The sequence below is a fragment of the Psammomys obesus genome, unplaced genomic scaffold (assembly GCF_907164565.1).
Source record: "Psammomys obesus unplaced genomic scaffold, mPsaObe1.curated_primary_1811, whole genome shotgun sequence".
NCBI lineage: Eukaryota > Metazoa > Chordata > Mammalia > Rodentia > Muridae > Psammomys > Psammomys obesus.
In genome coordinates, this window is record NW_026590468.1 from 200,727 (window position 1) to 215,135 (window position 14,409).

Below are 14,409 nucleotides of genomic sequence, written 5' to 3' on the forward strand. Positions count from 1 at the left end.
GGACTGCAGATGAGTCCTGTGCTGGAGAAGGGCAAGAGTCATGTGTCAGGCATGGGACCTTCCTGAGCACCAGGTATGTACCATGGTGCCTTTTATGGGGCACATTCCTCATGGTCACCCCATGAAGCAAATCTAGTCACTTTCTGATGTACAAATGAGGCCACCCAGGCTTAGAGATTTAAATAACTGGATGACCCAAATCTAGAGACTTCAGAGCCTGCGTTCTTACCTACAAACTGCTCTGTGTTTTGAAAGGCAGAAGGAAGGAAGGAGGCACAGGTGCTCTTAGAAACGGGGATGTGTTGTTTTAAAAGGCAATATTCTAGAAGCATTTGCTATAATGGCAAAGCACAGTATGGTTTTTCTGTTAAACTAGAGCACACAGCAACCTGCATTCCTAATAGCAGATTCCCTTCATGGAAAGAAGCCAATCCTCGGAGGTACAGACTATGAACAAGGGTGCAAAACTAAAACTAAAATAAGCAGGGCATGGAGGCGTACACCTGTAATTCAGCACTTAAGGGGTAGAGGCAGGAGGATCAGGAGTTCAAGGCCAGCTTTGGTTACACAGCAACTTTAGGGCCAGCTTAAACTATATTAGACTCTATTAAAAAAAAAAAAAAAGGAGAGATAAAACTTATACTTTTGATTTTGTTTTATTTATTTGGATTTTGTTGTTGGTTATTTGTTTGTTTTGAGACAGGGTTCTATAGTTCACAAAGTCAGTATGTAGCCCAAACTGGTCTTGAATGTGTACACTTACATTATATAGTCATTCAAATAAAAGAGTGAAGACAAAGGTGCCACATCAGTAGTGGCAATGACAGTGTGTGTGCATCAAATGCTAATTGTGCAGTGATGGTCCTCCATCACCATCTCTGGACTGAAGAAACTTCTTAGGAGCACCTCCAACCCCCTCCACAGATGCTCTCGGGATTCATTTGGCTTCTCAGCACATGCTACGCATACAGAACAGCAATTTTTGATGTGTCCGGGCTCTGGAGAGGACTGTGCACTGCATATGCTTGTTTGAGTTATGACTCTGGGAAGTGGGCTAGACTTCAAAGTGGGGTGAGATTACATTTGGAAAAGAACACCACATGCACCGCATTTAATGTGTATGCCAGGACCAAAGAAATGATCGATGCAAAAGCAAAAAGAATGTTCTTCTTCCTCAGACAGCTGAGTTCTCCACCCTCAGCCCTATTCCATCTAAAGAGAGAAGAGTCTTTCTTGGTGGTAAGCTTGGTCACCTTATCCACTGCAAGGACAGAGGGATAGTGGGGGTGGGGCAGGTATTGGTAGAGAGGGAAAGGAAAGCCTGGATGAGCTCCTGGGGGAGGGGACAGAGGTAAGAGCAGATCACCGAGCATGGAGCCCCAAGACCCCACTACAGGAAAAGGCTGGGAACAGGAGGAAAGCAAAAACTCCTCAGGGAGCAGCCAGTGAGATAGCAGCAAAACCAAAGTGCAGAGAGTTCTAGAAGATCAAAGAGGACCTGGGTGAAGGTGGAGGGTGACAAGCCAGGTCAAGTGCATGAAGGAAAGCAAGGACCAACATTTGACACCAGGACACACACCATGAAGGCCATTGCTGACCTCAATAGGCAGTTTTGGAGGAGTGGTTGGGATGAAACTGACAGCAGTGGGCTTAGAAGGAGAAAAGTTCATTTGTGGACAGTGAGTGTTGACCCTTCTCTGCAGGGATTTTGCTACTGAAGGGAAGAGAGACACCAGAAGGAAACTGGAAAGAAGGGAAGTAAAGGAAGGCACCCTTAAGACCTGCATGCTCTCATGCTGATGGGAATGGGTAGAGAGATTTTTGTGCAGGAAAAAGTGCAGAATTACTGGCATAAGTGTCCTTGACATGCAGAGGCAAGATGCATCCTGACTGAAAGCACAGAAGGCTCCTCTGAGGGCAGAGGAGGAAGGCAGGGCAGATGCCAGCGAGTGGAGGTGCTGGCTGTCTTCTCTGTGTCGGTGTGGAAAGTTCTCTGAGAGCAGCCACCGTAGGGGAACTTCTCAGAGCTTAAAAAAATGACAGAAGCTCCAGTTTGGAAATAATTAAACAGTGAGAAGAAAAATATGTCCTTTATTTCAACAGAGGACTACCAGGAACTCATTGAAGACATAGTTCGAGATGGCAGGCTCTATGCATCTGAGAACCACCAGGAAATACTGAAGGTAAGTACCTGCCTCAGACACGTGAGTCAGCCACGGGCTCCACATACATAGCTCTACCTTCTAGACACTGAGCCTGTGTGACCAAGGTCAGCTCCACCCTTTCCTGTCACTTAATTTTGTTAAATATCCAGTTTCTGTCTTTTGTGTTTTATATATATATAAATTTTAGTGTTATATATATTTTTTCATATATCCACAATGTATATTTATCTTCTCTACCCTCTCCCCTAACTCCTGCCAGACCCTGCCCAAGGAGGTTCCTTCCCAACTTCATATTCTCTCTCTCTTTTTCTAAATAACCCACTGAGTTCAATGAGTCCAATCACAGTATATACAATTAGTATATACAATTAGTGTATGTACACAGTTGTAGGGCCAGCCACTGGAGCATGGGCCTTCTCTCTGAAGAAAACTGACTCTTTCCCAGCAGCCATCGGCTGCCAACAGCGCCTCAGTTAAGGATGGGGCTTTCTGAGCTCTCACTCACCATCCTGGAACTCTGGCTTGACTTTATACTGGTTTTACGCAGGCAAACACAGCTAGAGTTTATGAGTACAACAGGTATTGGGTATTTGTGGAGGGGCAGGTGCGAAAGGGAAATCCAAGTGTAAAAACATATAGTGTTTTAATGTTCAACCTGAATAGTGAAAGACCTCTGCCTCCTAGTTTATGCTTCAGGCTCAAAGCCCACCACATTTTAGGTACTTGTAAATAGTCAATAGCAAATACCATATCAGTAACCCCAAACTATTTTCCAAATCTCTATGTTGTATCTCATCTGGTTGAGAAAAACAGTTTTTACATATCAAATCTCCTTTCATAAGGTAATAAGGCATACTTATTATTAACAATTAAGGAGAATTAAACCTGGAAAGAAGATAGCAATCAGAGGAAACGGTTGCCACCAAGTGATTTCTAGCTGGAGCTCCTGTGGATCATGAGTCATTATGATCCCGTTGGCAAGATGTCAGGTTTCAGTGTCTTGGCTCCATAACAAAACTGTGTTCTTTTCAGGATAAGAAACTGATCAAGGCTCTGTTTGATGTCCTGGCACATCCCCAGAACTACTTCAAGTACACAGCCCAGGAGTCCCGAGAGATGTTCCCAAGGTCTTTCATCCGGCTGCTACGTTCCAAAGTGTCAAGGTTTCTGAGGCCTTACAAATGACTCAGTGTCCTACTGCGGGCTCCGTGGGCCGAAGCCATCTACCCTCTATATGTCAGCCCGCCATCGGGTCATCATCACGCCCAGTATCTGCGACTCGTTAGGGTTCAGTTTTTATAGATAATACAGATGTCTTGGCAAACTGAACTTGGGTTTTCTTTCCCAGCATTTCAGATGTGGACTGCAAATGGCTTTGAGTTCCACTGTGTGGGCACATGTTCTGGATGTGGCGAGGGCTAGCTGAAATGGCCTCCTTTTGGGTTCTCATTCCTCTGACGGTCTGTAGTGGAAAGGAGGCCACAGAAGGGCCACTCTTTCCAGGCCAGTCCTCTCCCAGGAGCATCTGTTCTCATGCAGACCAGGACAAACAGACAAGCAGGAGGGGAAGGCAAGCGCGCTGGGAGCCACCCAGGCCTTCTGAGTCATGGAAAGACTCAGGTCCTCTCAGCTTTCTCCAGCATCTGTGGTGCCAGTTTAAGCCTAAATGTGTGAGTTCTAAGCAATGATGACTTAAGGAAAAAAAAAAACTAAAAAGAATTAGAAATAAAAAGGGCAGTGTAGCTCCTCTGGGGGCGCGCGCGCGCACACACACACACACACACACACACACACACACACACACACACAGCAAATCCAGAGGGCTGGGCTGGTAGCTAGGGACCTGAGAATTCTTGGGTGTGATCTGAATGGCTGGGAGTTATCCACCCATCCAGGGGCAGTACTGCCAGGGCTCCTCCCAGAGCCTTGTGACTGGTACAAGGGCCTTCCTTTCCCATCCTGCCAGAGGGAAGCTGAGTCCTAGGTGAAGTGGCATCACACAGGGCACTGTCATCCTCGGAAGGTGCAGACCCACGCTGGCTCACAGGTTGTGCAGTTGAGCTATTCTGGTCTGCACAGTGGGACTGAATGGTGATCCCCTCCCACAGGAACTTTGCTTTTCCATATACTGAGCTTTTAAACACTCTACACCTTCCCTCAGGCAAAAATTATATTACAGTGAATGAAGAAAAGATTCTGTTGGGCTAGAGAGCTAGCTCAGTGGTAGAGGCGCTTGCCTGGGCTTGGCCCTCAATACCACTACACTCCCCCTCCCCAGCAATCCTGTCAATCAAGCTGCCCTCTCTCTAATGGACAGGCTGACTACACATAGCCAGAGGATCTTTTTTTTCTTTCTGGGGCAATTATTACCACATAATTCTGTATACCTATGTACTAAAGAAAAAGTCTAACAAGCATTTAAAAAAGAAAACAGGATTTCATTATTATTAGATCTGCTTTTCCACCTCAGTGTTGTTTTTAATCTATTAATGATATTGACTTTTTCCTTATTTTATTCTTTTTTTTTTTGTTAAAGTTCCGGTCTTACTATGTAGCCCTGGCTAGCCTGCAATTCTAAATGTAGACCAGGATAGACTCAAACTCACAGAGTTCCACCTGCTTCTGCCTCCCAAGTACTGAGATTATTGGTGCCACCATGTCTGGAGACATTGGTGTTGTTAAAGGTTCTAATGAAACACTTTATTATTATTTGGCTAAATTTTCTCTTTAAGAATTTGAATGTCTTGCTAGGCACACTGGCACTTGTAATCCCATCACTCAAGAAATACAAACAGGAGGATCAAGAATTCAAGGTCACCCTCAGCTACAGAGGGAGTTTGAGGCCAGTCTGGGCTACAAGAGACCTTATCTAAACAAACAAACAAACAAACAAACAAACAAACCACAACCACCAACAAAAACCATATTCAGTTTAAAAAAAAAAAAAGCGTTAAGAGGTGGATGTGGTGCATGCCTTTAATCCCAGCACTTGGGAGTCAGAGGTAGGTGGATCTCTGTGAGTTCAAGGCCAGCCTAGTCTACAGATCCAGGAGAGCCAGGGCTACACAGAGAAAGCCTGTCTCAAAAAAACCAAAACAAAAATCACTAAGGGGCTAGCGAGATGGCTTGGCAGTTAAGAGCACTTGCTGCTCTTGCAGAGACCCCAGGTTCGGTTCCCAGCACTCATTTAGGTAACTTACAACAACCTAAGCTCCATTTCCAGGTGCTCTGCCACTCTCTTCTGGCCTCTCTGGGCACTGCGCACATATGTGTTGCGCATATACTCAGACGCACACACATACCTGTGCAGTTTAAAAATAATAAATTTTTGTTTTCAATGTTTAAAAATTTGTTTTATGTGTAGGTGTTTTCTTTGCATGTATGTCTGTGTATCATGCATGCCTGGCCCAGAGAAGCCAGAAGATGGTATTGGATTCACTGAAACTGGAGTTACGGATAACTGACTTTAAGCCAATGTGTGGGTACTGGGAATCAAATCCAGGTCCTCTGGAAGAACAGTCAGTGCTTTTAACTGTTTCCCAGCTCTCTAGCCTCTAATCATTTTTATTTTTATTTTGAGGCAGGGTCTCATTGTATATCCCTGGCTGGCCTTGAACTGCCTATGTAGATCATGTTGGCCTTGAACTTGCTCACCGGCTTCTGCCTCCTGAGTGCAGGGACTAAAGGTGTGCACCATCACACTGGCTATAAAAGAAATCTTTAAAAAAATCATTAAAATGAACAGTCGGCTTTTGATATGCTACAAGTCCACCTACATTTCTGAGTTTGAAATAGGGTGGAAATTCAGATTTTACCTGTTAGTGACTGATAAGAAGCACAGGAGGGCTGGGCCCAGTAGCTCTGTGTTCATGTTAGTGTATTGGATTGTTTCCCCAGAAGGCTGGGGGTGGGAATGCTTGGGGGGTTGGCAGGAGGCTGCATTGAGCCAGTGGTTCTGAAGTATCCTCCAGGAGCAGACCATATACCATAGCCATGCTTCTGGACAGGCGTGAGCCCCTAGGATTGTCAAGCTTTTACTCTAGGCATATCAGCCTCTCTGAGAGATTCTGTAGCCCTGCCAGGAGCCTGCCTAACTAGCCAGGCAATTGGATGCCTGCTAAGTCAACTCTCATTGCATATCTGTGCCACAAACTATTTTAGGCCCTAGAGATTAACCAAAGGCCTCAGTAAGAAAAAAGGGCCCTAGCTCTCACGGGGCTTGTATTTCAGGAGGAAGAGACAATGAACTTGAGTTGTTTAGTGGAGGTGTTATAAACTAAAACTGACTGGTGTAATAGTGGCTGCTCTAGGTTTGGGGACTGTACAATCTATATGAGGCTGTGACCTCTCAACTGAAAACTACACAGTAAGGAGCCAGCCTGGGGAAACTAACCTGGGGAAACCAGAGGGAGAAACACTCCAGAGAGGGGCACCCTAAGGGCAGAGGCATAGGCAGGGACATGCCCGTGAGCATGGAAGTCTAGTCAGAAGGCAAGTGGCATCCGACCGGGTCAGAGAACCACAGATGGGCCAGATTCCATCAGCTGTGGAACTCAGAAGGGGAGGAGGTTTGGGTTTAATTGCAAATGTGCTTTGAAGTCTGTGATGGACTTAAACAGAGGAATGGGATGATGGGTTTTTTCTTTTTTGTATGTGATGAGTGCATGTTGGCCTGTGTGTGTGTATGTATGTGTTCGCGCATCTGGATGTGCGTGTGTGCATGTGTGTGTGCGTCTGCCTGTGTGCACACAGTATCACACACACATATATATGTGGAGGTCAGAGGACAATCTGATGTCACTCTCAGATGCTGTCCACCTTGTTTGTTATGACCTGGGCTCTCACCAGCCTGAAGCTCAGCGATAGGGTGGCTGGTGAGCCTAGGGATCTCCCAGCATCTGTCTGGCCAGCAATGGGATTACAAGCACACTCCACCATACCAGCTTAACTTTTTTAAATAAGGATTCTGGAGATGGAACTCAGGTCCTCATGCTCATACATCAAGTACTTTATCCACTCACTTTACAGACCTTCCCAGCACCCTCTCCCACCCCCACTTATGTTTTTTAAAAGTCCCAAGGACTCCTGCTTAGAGGAAGCAGGCACAGAAGCAGCATACAGGAGGCTGGAGCCACAGAGCAGACACTCATCTGGGTGGGCAGGGGTAAGGCTCCAAAGCTGAGTGTCCACCTTCCTGCCATTAGAGCTGGCTCTGTGGGTGAGTTCTGAGCAGGCATGGGAGTCTGTGAGTCCCACCTTCCAGCTGTGGATATTGTTCTGTAGCCGTGTGCTGCATCGGCGGATCTAGCAATGTCCCCTCCGCTTCCAATGCTAATGAGAGCCTGCCTTAACACTAACAGATGATTACCTTCCCGTGGGGAAATTGCTTCCTCTGAATCATCCTTCGAGCTGTTAAGTGCAAAGCCTATGGCGTTTGCTGGATTTAAGTTTGCAGATGATTCTCAAAAGGCATGTGGGAACTTGAGAAAGGCAAAGCTGAATGTAAGAAGAAAGGGCTCACTTGCCCTGAGCCTGAACTTTGCAGGAAGCTGGACCAGGGCTGTGACCTGCTGCAGACTGCCTCAGCAGTTAGTCCATGCACCTAGGGATCCACCCCCCCCCCCCAGCCCAGCTACAGTCCTCTCAGAAGAGATGCCACTGTGTAGGGCTGTATGCATCTGTTCCGTGCCCCAGAGCGGGGTGCGGTGGGTCCTGAGGGATTTACCCATATCTACACCACTTCTCAGGAGCATCTGAGAGGCAAATGGGCCAACTGAAGCTAAATGGTTGCTCATTAAGTAGAGGAAGCTTCTTACCCATGGACACCTAATAGGCCAGCCATGAGCTGTCCCCAGAGCAGGTCCTGAAGGAGGCCAGAAGGCACTCATCTGTGGGGAGTTAGAGGCCCCCATGAGCACTCCTTCCCACGACTCTCTCCTATTCTAGGGGTATGTGAGCTCCTAGTACCCTGTCTATCTCCTTTCTCTAGGTATTCCTATCAGCCTGCAGGAGACTGGCTGGTGGCGCAGTGGGACTGTTCCAGTGACTAAAGGCAGTGAATGTAGCCACAAGGACACAAGTAAGCTGGACATGGCAGCTCACATCTGAAACCCCAGCACTCAGGAAGTGAGGGCAGCAGTGTGGCTTTCATTCTGAGGCCAGCCTAGGCACATTGCAGCCACCAGGCCAGCCATGGCTAAAAGAGAAAGACTCCGGAAATAAGACACAAATATCTATCAAGGATCTCCCCCAAATAGCACAGAAGAAACAAAATAGATCTAGAAAAGTGAAAACACTTTAATTTCCAGGCAAGTTGTTCCAGTTGAATTAAAACAATACAAATTAAGCCCATCTACCACAAACAAAATTGACAAAAGCTCAGTATTACTTCGTTTTCAGTTTACCAGGGAAATTCAACTACAGTCCTTAGTTACTAACACTTCTTTGTTTCGTGTTTGCATATTCATTAATTTATTCAATGTACATTCACTGAAAGCCTACAAATCTCTGTCCTTGGTGAACTGAGAGCCCAATGCAGAGAGGCAAAAAAACAAAACAAACAAAAAAACCTGAGCTTTATATAAAGGGAGATGGTGACGAATGTTAATGATGAGCAGTGGCTTTGTTTACAGTGGCTATTCTCCTTAGGATAAGATAATCACTGGAGTCTGAATACAGGCCCATCACTGGATCCTCAAACCAAGCCTGGCAGCATGGAATCTGGCAAGCTCCTTTACCCCTCCAACAAGAACTCAGCCTCGCGTGGACACAGCAGGTTAGCACCAAGTGAACAAGCAAGTCCTGGAAATGGTGCCACCTAGTGGTTGGAAACAGAGTTGACGCGTTTTTCAGTTGACTGCTATTTGCCTGGAAACTTAAATGCTGGAAATTCAAAATAAAACACTACCAAATAGGGCTCTGACGGTCAAGGCTGATCTTTGATAAATGATTGGCCACGTGCTGAATTGATATAGACCACAGAGCATATTGGTTTAGAACCTTACTCTGCCTAGCCTAAAAATTAATCTTTGATTTAGGTGATTTCAAACTATCAACAGTACTGTCAATCTCCACCTCCTCCAGGGCACCGTCACTACTCATTCCGTTTTATGGTGCAGGCATTAGGGTAGGCTGGATATATATTCTGAATTGGTGAGGAAAAGGAATTGAAGGAGGCTACAAAGAATGTATAGGGCTCTTGCATAGGGCCAGAATTTAATTCTCAACACTCATGTGTGGCTGCTTGGCTCCAGGGGCTCCGCTATTCTCCTCCAGCTCCCAAAGGCACCCGCACACAGGTGCACAGACCTGCACAGAGATATGAATGCATACTTTAAATTTTTTACATCATTATTAAAAATTGAAGAAATGAGGAGGAAATCACCACCAATTTGTAATCTTGTCTAATGCTTTGGCATTTGTGGTTCTAGGGGCTGTGACATTCCCAACTTGGATTGTTCTCTTATCCCAAAATATTCTCTAGGACTAAAGGGTAATTCTGAACTATAGTCTGGTGTCTTCCCAATGCTATGGTTCACATTTGAAACACCCTCTCAAGTTCAGGTGTTGAGTGTTTGGTTTCCGACTGGGGGTGTTATTTTAGGAGGAAGTGGACCTTCCAAGGAATGTGCTGTTGAAGGGTTTCTCCAGTCCTTTTCTTGCCTTGTTGATTCCTGTCTGCCACCAGGTGATTAGCCTCTTTCTCCTTCTCTTCCTCCTCCTCCCCCTCTGAAAACTGCCTTCACACTATGCTCTGCCTCACAATGGGTGCAGAGACACACAGCCAGTAACTATGAATGCAATTCTCTAAAAGCCAGAGGCAGAATGATTCCTCCCTCCTTTGAGTTGCTGAGATGGCTGTTCTTAGCTGTCAACTTGACCACATCTGGAATTAACTAAAACCCAAGCATCTGTGCACATCTGTGAGGGACTTCTCCTTAATTAAATCATTCAAAATGGTAAGACCCACTTTTAATGTGGATTTTTGGTATGTGAAGATCTGCCTTTAATCCAGATCTTTTGAGATGGGCCATGCCTTCTGCTAGCAGCCTATAGAAGGGACGAAGGAAGGAGGAAGCTTGATCTCTTTTCCTGCTTGCTCTTGCTAGCAAGACCATTCCTTTATTGGTATTAGAACCCACTTCTTCAGGATTCCAGCGTGGACTGAAGACCAGTAGAGACAACTGAAAAGAACTCCTGGATTCTTGGACCCCCTAATTGGTAGACAGCCATTGTTGGATTAGCTGAATCACAGACTGTAAGCCATTTTAAAATATCTCCCCCTCCACACATGTATACACATATATACACACTTGTGCACACACACACACACACACACACACGCACGCACGCACGCACGCACACACACACACACACAGATTTTCATTCTCTAAGTTCTGTTCTTCTAGAGATCTCTAACTAATACAGTTGCTGGGAAGTTGGTTCCAGCAATTAAATCTGACTAACATTCTCTACAAGAGAGAGAAATACAAATCCATCTCAAATCTAAGCTTTGGTGCTGACTTTGCCTTGTAACCTGACTGGAAGTTGGAAAACTGAATAGTGGCTGAGCAGAAGCTGGGACCGATGACACAGGGCAGTCACACACCTACCACACACAGTAGAGAAGCACGGTGGTACCAAGATGAATCTGTCCACCCTCGCCATGCCTGCTGTCTCTGGGCATATATGTGATGACCAATTTATCACAGTCACAGCTGCAGCAGCTGGTGTGTTTGGTGCCTGAACAGGGCACAAAACTGAGCACAATGTAGTAAGATGGTGGTGGTGGCAAAGACCCAACCAGGATGTTGGTTCCAGGTGACTTAGCGTGAGCAAGGCAACTCTGAGCAGCTGTATCACAGATGTCAATCTGAGTTTTGACTAATGTGGGTATGAGAGTAAGAAGCCAAGCCTTCAGTCAGGATTTCCAGTGAGGAAATGGGGTGACTCTAGGAAGCCACTCACCCAGCAAGCCCTCCTGGTACATCTAGAGTGCTTTTCCAGGTCTGTCCTGTCTGCTGGTCACTGAGCAACGTTCCTTCTCTAACGCTTAAGATTCACCATGCTCACTCTCTCAAGACTCCCGTTACGTATGCCCTCTGACATTCCTGGACTGCTAGCCCAGTTTTACTCATCAGCTGTGTGACCTTATGCAAGTTACTTAGGTCAGCAAGATGGGGATCTGAGTTTGGATCCCCAGTCCCCATATAAAAAGCTAGGCATGGGAGCTGGGAGCATATACCTGTAATCCCACAACTGGGAGGTAGAGACAGGAGGGTTCCAGGGGCCTGATGGCCGGCCAGCTAGTCTAGTGAATCAGTGAGCTCCGGGTCCAATGATAGAGCAATAGAGGAAGACACCCAGTATCTGCTTCCACTTTCCATACACCTCTGCACACACACACACACACGGAGACAAAAAGACAGACACACACACAGAGACTACACACAAAACATAGAAAATACTCAAATGTTCATCAACAATGAACAGTGAAACAAAACAAGGTATGTCCACACAATGGAATATAATTTGGCCATAAAAAAGCACTGGTATGTTAGAAAACAAATGAACTATGGAAACACTGAACTGATTAAAAGAGGCCAGTTAACACCAGTCATTGTATGGTTCTAGGTTTGTGAAATTCCAGGATGTTTACCCAGGAAGAGAGAAAGTAAACTGAGAATTTGGAAGAAAGTGTGGCACAATCAATAATGGATATGGAGTTTCTTTGAGGGTGATGGTTGCACATCCCTGTCAATCTACTGGACACATCTCTGTGTGCAGCTGTGAGGGTGTTTCCAGACAGCCTTAACCAGGAAGTTAAACATTCACCTACTCTGACTGTGGGTGGCACCATCCCCCAGCCTGAGGTCCCAGACTGAATAAAAAGGAAAAAGAGAGAGAGAAAGTGAACTGAGCACCAGCATCCATCTCTTTGCTTCTTGGTCTTCCAGGATGCGAGCAAGGCCCCTGTATGCTCTTGACACTGCAGACTCCCTGCGGTGGACTGTCCCCTCAAACCATGAGCCAAAATAAAGCTCAGTCCTTGAAGGGCCTTCACTAGGAATTTAGTCACAGCGGCATAGGAAAAAAAAAAAAGCAATAAACACAGGGGATTGTGTTCTTTGTGTTAGTGGTATGAAGGACAGAGAGAGCTGTGGAAACATTCTGGATTAAAAGGCTGAAGAAATATGGCTCCAGGTGGCTTCTGTACTAGAGGAAAATAAAGAACTTTATTACATCAACTGACAAAACCAGAACATGAATAATTTAGATAAAAATATTATATCAATGTAAATTTATGAAGTTTATATCTGTACTGTGGTTACGTGAGAATAAAGCTCCTCTTCTCTCTTTTCTGGGTTTAAAAACACAGCTTCACTGCCCTTGAACTTTCTACATAGCCCAGGTTGACTCCTAACACCCATGCTTTCCCTGTCACTCTGTCTATCTCTCTTCTCTGCAGAGGGCCTCATTCACTACATACTTGCACCTGGCCTATGTAAACCAGCCTGGCCTTGAATTCACGGAGATCAGCCTGCCTCTGCCTCTTGAGTGCTGGGATTAAAGGTCTGGGCCACGAGGCCTGTGTTGGCCTCTAACTCTCAATTGTCCTGTTTTAGCCTTCCAAGTAGTAGGTAAATTACAGTTATTCTTTGTAGTACTTTATACTTGCAAGTTGAAGATTTGGAATTATTTGTAAATAAAAAAAAATTTGAGTAGCCAGGAACAGATCTGGAAATGTAGTAGAGTAGCTTACTTACTTGTTTAGCATGCTCAAGGGCCTAGAATCAGAGGGGTAAAAGATTAGCTAGGAATGACTTTTCTCTCTGTGCAATGTAGAACTGAGCATGAAAATAGGTCAGAGTGAGTACTCTCTCCCTCTTTTTCTCCCCCGCATCTGTCTCCGTCTCCCTCTCTTTGTGTAAATGTGTGCATAGTTACATTTCTGGGAGTCCACTTGCAATGTACTGAGTGCTTGTCTTCCTGCTGTTTGCCTTCATGCCTTGTCACCATCATTTCCTGACAGCATGCTCACAGGAAGGAGATGAAACTTCTGAAGCATGTCAGGGTTACACAGCACAGGTGTGTGTGTGGAGAGGGCAGAACCAAACTTACAGCCAAGCCTGGACTCCTCACTTCCTAACTTCCCAAATGGACTACTGCTTCTGATGCTGAGGCAGGCTTTCTCCTCTCTCTCTCTCTCTCTGTGTATGTATGTGTCTGTGTATCTGTGTCTCTCTTTCTCGTTCTCTCTTCTCTTGCTATATGTTTGATTTGACATCAAAATCTGGCCCCATTCCAGAAAATGAAACCAAATCATTGCTGACAGGAATAGATCCAAAAAGGCTCAGCCAACTTTGGAAAGTACCCACAGGGCTGCCATCAACTCTGTATTTTGACTTTGCAGCAATGCTTAGAATGTCTCTGAAGGTGGTGGTGGTAGTGGGGCTTATTTCTACTTTAACTTGCCAAAGTAGAAAAGGTCTCCAAGGCTAGAGTTAAGGCTTGGATGCTGTGTAGCCAGATATCTTGGCAGACATCTGGTACTTGCAGAGGAAAAATATTTGAGGAAGCTGCCTGCCACAGGGAGTCATGGGAGTGGTAAGGACAGGCAGGAAAAAGATTGCTCTGTCCATAGCAATAAGGATGGGTCAGATGAATCAGAGTATTCCAGGGAATGGCCATTCTAACTTCAGGGCACCATAGGCGATGTGTATGGGTTGAAGGGGAAAGAGGCTAGCTCTTTGTTCTTATCCACTCTCCTGGCCTCCCAGCCTCAGCTCTCATCCTGTATTCCATTCTCAAAGGCCTCTTTGTCAGCTTGAAGATCAAAGAGCGTTTCTGGAAGAAGAGCTTGTAAGCCAGGAACGGCTGACAACTAAGATGGGCACACCTGCATGCTCAGACATCAGCTCAGGAAAAAGCAGGGCTGAAACAGATAATACCAAGTAGCCCCCTAGATCCAGCTGTGCCTGAAGACCCTGCATCTTTTGATGAAAGGAACAAAAAGAAAACCTGAGGTTTTGCTTAAGAAAGTTACAATGGTTCCCTCCTCCCCTATATGAATAACATAAGGGGGTGGGGCTGGAGAGATGGCTCAGCAGTTAAGAACACTGGCAGCTCCTCTAGAGGACCTGGGTCCAATTCCCAGCATCCACATGACAGATTACAGTTATCTGTAATTCCAGTTCCAGGAGATCTGACACCCTTTTCTAGCCTTTTGAGGCAATTCATGCAT

General features: G+C 45.7%; 1 protein-coding gene across 6 annotated transcripts in view; it reads left to right on the forward strand.

Moving 5' to 3' along the window:
• The window catches only part of Scube2 (signal peptide, CUB domain and EGF like domain containing 2), a 68,912-nt gene extending 65,423 nt beyond the window's left edge, over nt 1–3,489 (forward strand). For all 6 annotated transcript variants that reach the window (XM_055607442.1, XM_055607445.1, XM_055607444.1 and 3 more), the window contains 2 exons: nt 2,104–2,183; nt 3,198–3,489. In XM_055607442.1, coding sequence (XP_055463417.1) covers nt 2,104–2,183; nt 3,198–3,350 — 233 coding nt within the window. In that variant the 3' untranslated portion in view covers nt 3,351–3,489. The remainder of the gene's footprint in view (nt 1–2,103; nt 2,184–3,197) is intronic.
• The last annotated feature ends 10,920 nt before the right edge of the window (nt 3,490–14,409 follow it).